Here is a 12,313-nt window from a genome sequence, read left to right as displayed (position 1 = left end):
ACACCTCCCATACACATATCAGCGCCACATCCGCAAGATAACAGCTCCCACGAGAGCATTAAGGACAATTACAGTGTTTAATGATTTCATATTTACAAAATTGTGTAATAGAAAATACAATGCCCACATCAATTACCAGAGCAGCATTCAGAGGCTGTACATCTGTGAAATCTGTGAAATGACAGGCTGTTCTATTGAGAGCAGCAGTTACAGTCCCCAAAACGGTGATTACTCTCATTGTATACGTGTAAAGAAAACACCTGTGTGCCTGCAAACTGTACCGTCACCATCCGGCTAAAAGCCACCTCCATAATCAGTCATGCAAATGATTTAGAAGTGCTAATTTTATTTCGACACGTGCAATCTGCATTTCATTAGGGCTGAATACACCTGCGTTTAAGCAATCTTGTAAAAAACAGCTCAGTGTGCACATAGGGGGAATTATATGTTTTTAATATGAGGCTACTCTCTGCACTCCAGTCTGCCACGTTTTGACTTTTAACCCTTTGAAACCTGGAACGACATCAGCTTTCTAGTACTGCGTTCAAACGCTGATACAAGCTATTCACACCTTTGAAACCTGAAAAAATTGGTTTTATTTCTTTTGAAAAAAGGCCAAAATTGCACTAAGCCATGTATGTAGTAAGAGATGTCCCACAAATTGTAAGAAATTAGGAAAAGGTGACAAGAAAATGATCTCAATATCTGTTTTAAAAAGAGAGAGAGCAGGAGGGAGGGAGAAATTATTAGAATTAAAAAAATAGAAAGAAAGGTTTCAGAAAACTATATTATTATTAGTAGTAACAGTAGTAGTAACTATTACTAAGTGTTTAGACTTAATGTTTTAAATACAATTTTTTTGTTAGCCAACCTTTTTTTAACCTTTTTTTCTTTCTTTTTTGGATACAGTTCATGTGAATTTCTTTAAACTAGGAAGAGTTTTGTCCGACAAATTGTAAAAAAAAATAAATAAATAAAAAGGTGAAAAGGTGAGAAGAAAATGACCAGAAAAGTTGTTTAAAAAAAGAAATAGTGAGAAGAGAGAGAAGGTTAGAAGTGAGTAGAAAAAAGAAAATAGAAAGAAATATTACAGAATACTATTTTTATTATCATTATTATTATTATTATCAACCATTTTAACTATAAATACTTTTTATTTAACTACATATATATGTTTTTTTTCTTTTGCTCACCTCTTTTCCTTTTTTTTTCTTACATTTCAATTTTCTTGTAATTCGAATTTGTCACTTCTTCCTGTGTTTGTGAAAGAAATCAAGACAATTTACTCAGGTTTCAAGGGGTCATCTTGGATTCCTGTAAACTACACTGTGGTTTGAGATGGAGATGTTATGGTAGGTTGTATGTTTATCTCGAGGAAAAGCATAAGGGGAAAGAAAGATGAAGAGTGAATGATTTTATGCCCATACATACCTTCCTGGACACAAAGACATCTGTTCATACACACAAAAAAAGAGACTCTCCCACTGTTCTTTGAATTCACCATTTTCAGTTTTGTCTCCCTCCGGGATTTCCAGGGAATAATCCATTCTTATTGTTTACTCAGCTCGAGTGTAAACAGTGAGATATCAGATTGAATCGTATCTCCAGATAACTGCAGTGTAATTGACATTCATGGCATTGTCTCTGCCTGTGTACTCTGTGTAAGCGTCTTTCTCCAAGTCTAATCTAGTTTTGCTGAAGTTTGTGGCACAAGGGAGAGAAACGTTGCATGCAGTGTGTGCAGTATCTGTACGGCCACAAGGGGGCACAAAGTCTACAAACCAGAACCACCCTGTGTGAGAGGGAGCCACACACCATTAGAGGTGTCACTTATTCTTTGTCTTTCTGTGTTTCTCCACAGAACTTCCAGGCCCTCCCACCAACATGGCAATCTCCAACATCGGCCCACGCTCCGTCACCCTGCAGTTCAAACCTGGTTATGACGGCAAAACTTCCATTTCCCGTTGGCAGGTGGAGGCCCAGGTGAACCAGATTTAATCCAGAGCTGAAGTCACAATTTCCTGAAGTCTGAGTCTCTTTAAATGGGGGCAGAGGATCTTTAGGAGGAGATAGCAGGTTTTATAGTGTATGCCACAGAGAAGTGCTACACATTATCTAAAAGCTGAGTTGGTTAATCAGAACTATGTGTCAAGTTTTTCTAGTCATAAATACATGTTAAACATTGTGAGTGTATAGGTGCTTAGGGCTTGCCTAGGTCTAGACTTTAATGTTTCCACTGGTCAAAAATCCTTCTAAAATACCACATTAAAAAAAATAAACCATTTGGAGATTTCTGTAAGAAATGCTTTTTTTTGGTGATTGGATAGAAATCACCTCCTTATTGTAAATATACCAATGAAAGCCAAACTGTCTGTGAAGCCTTCAGATCTCTAGTTTGTGGCTGTAAAGTTTCATGAGCTCATGAGGGGCCAGATTTTCCCTTGCTAATATAACATCCTGGCGGAGTGGAAGAGGTTAATCATGTGTTGTTTCCTTTGGAGTCGTCTTCCTTATTTATGGATTGTCTCAAGATGTAAACGCAAATGTGATTTCAAGGTGGATTACAGATCCACACTGACCTCTTTAGACAGAAAGGTTTGCTATTCTTGCACTTTTGCAGCATCTACCAGAGGAGGGACTAAGATATTGTTTTGCAAGACTTAAAATCTTTGCATGAAGTCCCAAGTCATGATTTTAAAAAAGATAACATACTTTTTTATCTTTGGGCTGGGGGAAGGTAAAGTGCTTAAATGTCAAAAAGTTCAATTCCAAGTGAAGTCAAGAGTCCTTGGTGTTTAAGTCCAAGAGGTATTGCAAGTATTTTTTGATTTGGTCAAATTGAATCTAAAGTCATCAAATTTTTTACATAAATCTGACATGAGTCCACACCACTCGTATCTACTGTATTTGTCATGCTCTGTGTCGTCTCTGTCCCAGGTGGGTGTGGTGGGAGAAAATGAAGACTGGATGATGGTTCATCAGGTGTCAAATGAACCTGAGGCTCGCTCCTTGGAGGTGCCAGGTCTTAACCCCTACACCTTCTACAGGTAGCCGACTGGGAGCTGTGTCTGCTCCACCATGTCTGTCTATTTCATCTGTAAATATGCCCAGACTTAGAATAGATTTCTTATTTAAGTCAATTTTCTCTGGCCAGGAATCCTGCAAATGAGGAAAATTTGCATTAAAATTGGTCAAAACAAAGGACGACAGCAGCAAAATCAAACAAGCTTACATGTAACTCAGTACACATTCGCAAACAGCAGAATATAAACATCAGCCAATTATATTTTGATCTGCTGTCACAACACTTTTCTTTTTTACACATGGCATGCAGACACAGTATAGTGCATAAATATAAATAATGCTTTAATTAGTGATCAACCTGCTCATGATTCTCCCAGAATAATCTATTGCCTGATAACATGGACATTAAGCAGATTGTGACAAACAACAGATAAGGTGTTTGTGCGTTTCAGTATCTCGTCTAATTTCAGCACATTCCAGGAGCTTTATCTTCGTCTCTACTCCTTTGATTTGGATACAAGCTTGTTACGGATAGTGTGATTTTGAAATTATTTTTACAGCATGCACATGATCTTTATCTCGCTGCAGTCGGCTTGTTTTTGCACGATCACACTCAACATAACCACCGAAACATATCACTGAGCCAGTCCCTGAAGACCTACATAGCTCTCATACCAACATCAGCGCTGCCACTTTACGTTTTAGTTAATCACTCACGTTGGATCCGAATGTTGTTTTTTTTGCATATTCAGGCTCTAACACAAATAAGTCCTCCGCTCGTGTTCATGATGTATTCATATTCATCACTCTGATCTCGGTTCAAATGCAATAAGCCTCACGTAAGAGGATGCAAACCGCAAGTACTGCAATAATGCTCTGAATTTTCTGTTCATGTTGCCAGATTCTGAGCTGTGATTTCAGCTGAGAATTAATCCATCTGTTTGGAGAACAAGCATTTTAATGTTTTAACTCCAAACACCAGGTTTCGGATGCGTCAGGTGAACATTGTGGGCACCAGTCCTCCCAGTCAGCCCTCCAGGAAGATCCAGACCCTGCCGGCTCCTCCTGACATGGCTCCTGCCAACGTCACCCTGCGCACCGCCAGTGAGACCAGCCTCTGGTTACGATGGATGGTGAGTAGGATTCTGCTTCCTGTGTGCAAACTGTCACTGAGTTTTCCATTCCAGTTCTTCATCATAATGTAACACTGTGAAAATATGATCTAATGTAAAGCTTGCAGGGTTTCCACTGTCTGTGAAATAAATAAAAATAATTGAAAGTTTGGAAAAGTCATTGAATTTTTAAACTCTTTGAAACCTGAATAAACTGGTTTATATTTCTTTCAAAATAGGAAGATGGCAATGAGCAACCTATGAGAAAAAGTTACCCAAAAAATTGCAACAAATTAATAAAAAGTACAAAAAAATGACCTGAACATTGGTAAAAACGCAGTAATCAAGAAAATGACCTGAAAATAAGTTAAAAAAAACAATAAACAAGAAAATGACCTGAAAAATGCTTAAAAAGTAATAACTCTGCAATATAATTTTAAATATATAGTTATGATAATTATAGATATAGTTTTCTCAATATTTTCCCCAGCTTTTCTTTTATATAATTTTCTACAGCTATGAAATTATTGCAATTTACAGGACATTTCTTGCAAAGTTGCTCATTGCCTTTTTGACATGTAAAAAAAAAAAAATCAAACCAATTTTCTTTGAGCTCAAAACACCTGAGAAAGTTGTCTGAACCATTAAGGATTCAAAGGATTAATAATAATTGACAAGTTTTGGAAAAGCTATAGAATTTTCTTTGTGTAATGAAATTGTTACGGTAATGCTCAGTGGATAATCTTCCGTGCAATGCAACGTAATGGAAATTTAATGTATGAAGCTGTCGATGTACGCAGCTCTAATGTGCTTCGATGGGTGACAATGTTTTGTTTACAATCACGTATATTCATCTGTTTTCTCTCTTTTCTTCATCTCTCCATTCATGTGTGCCAGCTAGCTGAAATGTTTGTATCTGATGTATTTGAGAAGCACCATACAGTGGGGCAATGAAAAAAATCACAGTCATGGAAAAGTTTTGAAATGTTGTCCATGAAAATGTGTGGGGACCCTGGGCTTGTTTTGACCCACTTTTCATCTCTAAATGTTGATGCGCAGCCTCTGCCTGAGTGGGAATACAACGGGAACGCAGAGCAGGTGGGCTACAGGGTTCAGTACTCCCGGGCGGGCTCACAGGGCCGAGCGTTGACCCACATCATCGCAGACCGCCTGGAGAGAGAGTTTACCATCGAGGACCTAGAGGAGTGGACAGAGTACGAGGTCAGGGTCCAGGCTGTCAACGGCATTGGCACGGGGCCCTGGAGCCAACCGGTCAGAGGCAGAACGAGGGAGTCTGGTGAGTTATCTGTCAGCCTCTGTGAGAGAACAGAGGTCGTCTGATGTGATCAGTGATGCTAGAGTATCATCCAGCTGCCATGCATTGGTCACATTACAAAATATAGCATTGATTACTTAATTACTCGAAAGCACTTTTGCTTTTTGCTGCCAAGTTCTTGTCAAGAAACAGCAATGAAACTGGGATTTATTATAACAGAGTTTTCACAAGGTCCTTGTAGTGCTTGAACTTTGAGAGATAAAAGATCAAGCACTAGAATACTTTAAAAATAGGCAAGACAAGGTAATTTTATTGATATAGCACATTTCGTACACAGGTTTGCTTTAGAGTAAAACAGAAAATATTAAACAATAAGATAAAAAGCACAATAACTATTCAGCAAACCATATAATGCACACACACGCTTACCCCCACACACATACACACAGACTGAGAGAAAAGCAGTAAATTACATCACTTATATATAGTCATTGTCCGGCACAAAATTTAGATCGCCACATATCACTATTTTCATTTTCTTTCAAAAATTAATTCTATTGGTCCCTCTCTATGTCGATCAGTGGGTTTTACCATTGACCACAGCCAATGAAATGTATTCAAATACAGCTTGTGAATAAACTCCCTATCTCCTTTGGATCCTTTTAAAAACAAAGCATTTTTTCTAATTCCTGGAAAATAGCAATTTTGGATTTGCCAAAATTTGCCCCCACCAACAGAAATATGTGAAATAAAAAAGCAAATATTAATAAATAATTGTAGTTTTTCAGAAACATCTGTGTGATATATCTATTAGTCATATTAGAAGTCACAAACATACATTTACACTTTACAGCTCTTCTCTCTTTCTTTGCCATATGTTAAATTTATGTGTGAGCAGATTGCTTCCTACTCAAATGCTAAACGCTAGAATCTTTTTCAGCCAAAAAAAAAAAGTCTTTTCCCTCCGTGCTTCTGCTTTCATACCACTCACCAGACGTTGGGTAGTGAGGAATGGAAGGAGTCTGAGGAAATTGAGAACACATGGACTCGAATATGGAATTCCTGTGCTCTTTTTTTCCACTCACTCCAGCAAATTCTTCGGAATCAGCGCATTATGTCCAGGGATGAGTGCCAGGGAAGAGAAAAGGCCTATTCTTGAGTCTTTTTTTCCAGCAGGCCTTCGGGGTATACCAGGATATATCAGAGGCTTTGTGCAAACACAAGCACACATGATATAACCGTAGCAGATCAGTCAAACTGCATCTCTGCAGAACACCTACATCCACACAGTAGATATGCATGCACATAGGGAGCATGGCAAATTCATTTTTTTCAGAATAAATGGCAAACAATGGAGTACTGAGGCATAATGTTTTCCCCCTCTTTGCTCTCTTTGTTTTCCAGTCCCCTCCTGTGGACCCACCAACGTGTCTGCCTTCGCCACCACCTCCAGCAGCATCCTGGTGCGCTGGTTTGAAGTTCCTGAGCCAGACAGAAATGGTCTCATTCTGGGCTACAAGGTCGGTTTGTGCTTTTATGTATTTATTTACTGTGCAGTCAGAGACTTCTAATTACTTTTAAGAAATGAAAGCTATTTTTAGACTATGTTACTAAGCAGCATTGTGACAGAATATGAGGCCACTTAGTTTCCAAATTCCCTTCTTCTCCAACTTCTCTGTATCTCTGGATCAGGTGGTGTACAAAGAGAAGGACTCTGACAGTGCAGTCCACTTCTGGACAGTGGAGGGGAACGCCACCCACAGCGTCCAGCTGACCGGTCTGGGGAAATACGTGCTCTATGAGATTCAGGTTCTGGCTTTCACACGGATCGGAGATGGACGGCCCAGTTCTCCACCCATCCTGGAGAGGACTTTGGATGATGGTAGGAGCATACAGTGGGATTAAGCAACATTGAGCATTACATTATTACACTATGACAAAACATAAATGATACTAAAGCGCAGTGGTTCCCAACTGGTCCAGCCACAGGGCCCAGACTCTCCTTAGTCATTAGTTCAAGGTCCACACATTAGATAAATTACCAGATTCACTTTTATTTCACGAAATATAAAATACACGGTGGCTTAGAACATGAAGCTACAAAATGTGTTGCAAGAATAAACAAAAACAGCTCTTCAAAATAAAAGCTCTGTGCCACAAATTCTCTCTACTTCAAAAAAAGTGTGTTTTTTTGTTTTTGGTGTTGATGAGTTTTTTTTAACAAATTTATCATGTTCACAAGTCACTTGTGGTCCATTTAGAATGGACCACAGAACCACTTTTGGACCACAATCCACCAGTTGGGAACCAGGGCTATAGCAGTTATATAGCAATAATTTATCCCATGTTCCATAAAACTTTGTATCTCTTTTTGGCCTAATATTCTTCAACTTGAATTGTTGAAATGTTGAGGATATATCTGTCATTTGTTGTTGTTTTTGGTCACCAAATTTAAGAAAGGAATCTTGATTTATGAAAGTATTATACATTATGTCTGTTGATTTCCTACAGTTCCAGGACCTCCAGTGGGTATCCTGTTCCCCGAAGTGCGGACCACCTCAGTCCGGCTCATATGGCAGTCCCCCTCACAACCCAATGGCATTATACTTGGTTAGTAACAAACAAGACCACTTCTGTTTGGGGAGAATTTACATTTTTAGTTTTATGTATGGAAATTAGCTTTATGTTCTGGAATTTTTCTAGAAAATCTGTTAAATCTTGTCTAGAAATGTCTGTATCTTTTGCATTAGTAAGGGAACTGGAAACAATCAAATACTGCACATGCATCTAAATTCAGATTGAATGTAGCATCGGGCTCACAGCTGCAGTTCCTGATGACTTTCAACATACTTTAGTGATGTTAATATCAAATCTTGCTATTTTCCAGCTGTAAAGGGACTTGGATTCTTTTGTAAGCTAGTTGGGGATTTCCTTGTGAGTGTTTGATTCATTATGCATCTGTCAGATAGTTTGTTTTAAATTGTTCAGTATGTCAGACCCACACAGTAGAATGCAGGAGCAGATGCTGATGGAATCATTTCGGAAGAGACAAAGCTGCACGCTGAACAGCACGAACAAAAAATACAATACATTTTCAGCCTAGATTTACTTCACCATTGAGCTTCTTAAGACACCTCCATTAAGACTCTTTGTCCCTAACTTCTCTCCAGCCTACCAGATCACATACCACCTCAACTCGTCCACCAGCAACACCCCCACAGTGGATGTGCTGATCCCCAGCGCTCGCCAGTACACAGTGACAGGCCTCAAGCCGGAGTCTGTCTACGTGTTTCGCATCAAAGCGCAGACGAGGAAGGGCTGGGGCGAAGCCGCTGAGGCTTTAGTGGTCACCACAGAGAAAAGAGGTAACAATTCTAACATGTTAAGCCCCTTTCACACATGCGCTGCAACGCTGAACTTATCTAAACGTTACCCAGAGGAGCTGTATATGAGAGCACACATGTCCGAATCATTTGGATCGGACATTAAGCGATCTTCACCCTGCCTGCTCACTAGAACCAAGTCTATAAACTGTCTGATTGAGCCCGTGTGTGAATAGAGTTAAACGGAGGATTCACAGTGAGAAAAAGGGTGTACGGATAATGTTTCTGTCATGCGGTGCAAAACCGGAAAAATACGAACAACCAAGAGTGAAGAAGAGGGGGACTGGGCGTGGTCTATCAGGATGTAGCAGAGCAGATTTAAGCGAAACCAGAGCTCCGTGAGCCGTTGAGAGAACTTTGCCCAGATGGCTTTCTTCCTGAGAGGGATTTCTTTGCCAATTTTAGGGGAAGAAGTTGTGGTTGGTCATCTAAGCAAATGTCTCCCATGTGCTCTCTGAGACCTCATCAGCCACACTCAGCCTGTGGTCTGCACATTCATGGGGTTTCCATTATGGGGGGTGAGCTATGCTAATAATAATAATAATAATAATAATAATAATAATAATAATAAATGGTTGCCAAACATGTGCAGCCAATCTCTGTTGTAGAAGATGAGGATTGATACAATATACTACATTAATATGAGAATGCAATGCAATTTAAAAAAGCATCTGTTTATAGTTTCAGGCATGCATGGGGTCTTCTATAGGTTTGTTCTTGGGGTTATGGAAAATATTTGAATAACTTTTAGGTTTTGGTTTTGCTAGCTAATCCAAAAGTGGCAAGACGACCCAACGTGAGCCAATGAGAATGTGCAAAAGGCACACAACACTTGATGTGATTTAGGACATGAGGCACCATGTTTTTAGGGAGTCCTGAAGCAGAAGGTGTGGTTACATAAAGACGCCAGTTTAAATGACCCACTGAAGAGATAACAAGGTTTGTGCCGTTAAGAACAGAGGATGAAATCATCAGAAAACTTGAAGAAACTTGCCTTGCAATGTCTTGGGTTCATTTCCAGCATCGGGACTTGTTGCATGTCATAACCTTCTCTTTCGCCCCTATTTCCAGTCTGCCTCTTCACTGTCATCGCTCATATAAAGAAAAATGCCATTAAAAAAATTATCTTAAAAAAAAAAAAGAGGAGAGAAATGGCAAGAGACTTGGTTGTTTATGACCCAATTACGAACCAGCTACGCAAACAAAACTGTGATTTCCACAGCATACTTTTTGTGTGCCTCATGACCTTCCTGCTGCCCCTCATCTAAACAGTGCATTTCCAGTAGGTGTTAGTAGGCAGGCAAGTCTCCAAATGTGCATTTCATGTGTGAAAGAACAATCCGGAGAATCATGTCTGCGCAATGTCCGCAGTTTAACTGAGAAAAAGTCTTCAGGGTGCTCAATATTGCAGATGATCATGCGACAAAAATTTGAACGAGCCCATGAAAAAACATCATCATCTCTAATGGTGTTTTGCAAAGTGGCATTTTGAAGTGTAATAGAAACAAACAGGAAGCACAGGAACAGTTGTGTGCATAATTCTGAGCGCAGACACAGGTGTGTGATCTCGGTAATGACACAACTCGCAGCGAGCCGCACTGGGCCTTCTTTGCACTCAGTTCATTTCCAGTTAACAGTCCAGTCAGCAGATGCGTTTTCTAAAGGAGTGTTTGTGCCCTGTGGGTGTTTATCGGAAGCGCTCTGATGCAGTTGTGAGAGCGAATCAGTCCATCTGCTTCCCTCAAGGCATGTTGCGGATTGTTTACTCTGCAACTTTCATTCCTCAGCTACTTTTCATTCATCAGGATCACACGCTTTTTTCCCCTCTCTCTTGTTTGTGCAACATAGCCGATGCAAATGTGAGCAAGCGAAATACTTTTCCTTTTATCCATCCTTCCTTGAATTCCTCCACCTAATGTTTCTTCCCAAGTCATTCTTTCAGTACTTATTATCCCACGCTTTGCTTTACTATTTAAATTTCTCTCATCCAACTCTTGTGTGTGTCCGTCATCCAGCTCGTCCCCAGCCCACCAGCCGTCCCATGGTACCTCAGAAAGATGTTCAGGCCCGCCAAGTTTTGTTGTCGTGGGAACCGGGCAGTGACGGCCTGTCCCCTGTGCGCTACTACACGGTGCAGCTCAGAGAGCTTCCTGAAAACAACTGGACGGTCCACTCTGCCTCTGTCAACCACGAGGTCACCTCCTACATTGTGTCCAGGTGGGGCTTATTTTCTAGCTTTCAGTGGTTAATTTGTATTTAGAATATTTCATCCTCAACAAATGTTTTATCTATTTGTTTTCTTTAGATGTAGAGGATAATACTAAATTAAACAACACTTTGTCTTCGCACAGTCTCTTAAATATTCCCTTGGCTGTTGTATAGTTGGTAAATCAACAACATCCTTACACAGAAAAATCTTTTCAGGGTATCACAGTCTGGTTGGTAGAAACAATTCAGACACATTTAGGGCAGCAATCAGCAATAAGGTCTGAGTTTTGCTTGAAAAACTTGTACCTCCCACAGCGAGACTACATTTTTCTTTTTGATATCTGCAGGTGAAAAGGTTTTAAGGTTCTGCGTCGTAGTTTATCATCAAGATTGATGTGCTTTCCTGTGCTTCTGTCCCTAAGGCTGAAGCCCTTCACATCCTACCAGTTCAGAGTGAAAGCTACCAATGACATCGGGGACAGCGAGTACAGCGAGGAAAGTGAAGCCATCACCACTCTGCAGGACGGTAAGAGTGACATCACGAGAATCAGAGTGTGAATATCTGATGAGTAATTTAGCTTGACCTTAAAGCTTTTAACATTTCGTCTTATTCACTTCCTGGCTTTAAAAGATAAAGTCTCTGTAATAAACTCTGTTTAATATGGTGATATATCAAAAATACTCTGTGCACATATATTTTTGAAGATATTTATAAGTATGATACTAAAATTGCGCACCCAGTGTATCACTATGAGAGGGGTTTAATGTCAGCATGAATTAGCCTATTGTTGTGATTCAGACACTCCTGGCAGAAGCAGCAGGTGATGTCATGTGCACACCATCTGCAGTTACCATGAGACAAGAGGACGGCATTGAAACCTTTTGCCCGGCGGTGCTTTAACCAACTAAAAAAGTGTTTTTTCTCCAACTGATATTTTTGACTCATCTGTCAACTGTTCTGTTGGAGCCGTTGTGTGTTTATGCTCTGTAAATGCCACTGCACATGGATAGCTTTAGCATCTTGAATTGTGCACATTTTCAGGTCAATTTAGCCCATTTATCTCACTTTTATTGCCCCCAGCGCCTGACGAAGCACCCACAATCCTCTCTGTCACGCCGCACACAACCACGTCCGTCCTGATTCGCTGGCAGGTATGAAGAGACAGTTTGTTTTTTTTTTAAATGTTTATTGTTTGTTAAATCCATGACAGTTCAAGAAAGTTGCCTCTAATGAGAGACTGTGGCAGCACAGAGAGTAGACCCTTTATTACAGACTGGATGTTACACACTTTTGCACGCACTATAATCCC

General features: G+C 40.0%; 1 protein-coding gene across 4 annotated transcripts in view; it reads left to right on the top strand.

The window, feature by feature from the left end:
* The window catches only part of sdk2b (sidekick cell adhesion molecule 2b), a 375,326-nt gene that overhangs the window by 328,993 nt on the left and 34,020 nt on the right, over positions 1-12,313 (top strand). For all 4 annotated transcript variants that reach the window (XM_042508531.1, XM_042508529.1, XM_042508530.1 and 1 more), the window contains exons 22-32: positions 1,862-1,983; positions 2,938-3,047; positions 4,007-4,157; positions 5,196-5,433; positions 6,817-6,932; positions 7,105-7,294; positions 7,924-8,022; positions 8,583-8,777; positions 10,811-11,012; positions 11,426-11,529; positions 12,085-12,155. In XM_042508531.1, coding sequence (XP_042364465.1) covers positions 1,862-1,983; positions 2,938-3,047; positions 4,007-4,157; positions 5,196-5,433; positions 6,817-6,932; positions 7,105-7,294; positions 7,924-8,022; positions 8,583-8,777; positions 10,811-11,012; positions 11,426-11,529; positions 12,085-12,155 — 1,598 coding nt within the window. The remainder of the gene's footprint in view (positions 1-1,861; positions 1,984-2,937; positions 3,048-4,006; positions 4,158-5,195; positions 5,434-6,816; positions 6,933-7,104; positions 7,295-7,923; positions 8,023-8,582; positions 8,778-10,810; positions 11,013-11,425; positions 11,530-12,084; positions 12,156-12,313) is intronic.

The sequence above is a fragment of the Plectropomus leopardus genome, chromosome 19 (genome assembly GCF_008729295.1).
Source record: "Plectropomus leopardus isolate mb chromosome 19, YSFRI_Pleo_2.0, whole genome shotgun sequence".
Taxonomy (NCBI): domain Eukaryota; kingdom Metazoa; phylum Chordata; class Actinopteri; order Perciformes; family Serranidae; genus Plectropomus; species Plectropomus leopardus.
Note: the sequence above shows the minus strand (reverse complement) of the source record. Positions and strands in the feature narration are given on the sequence as shown.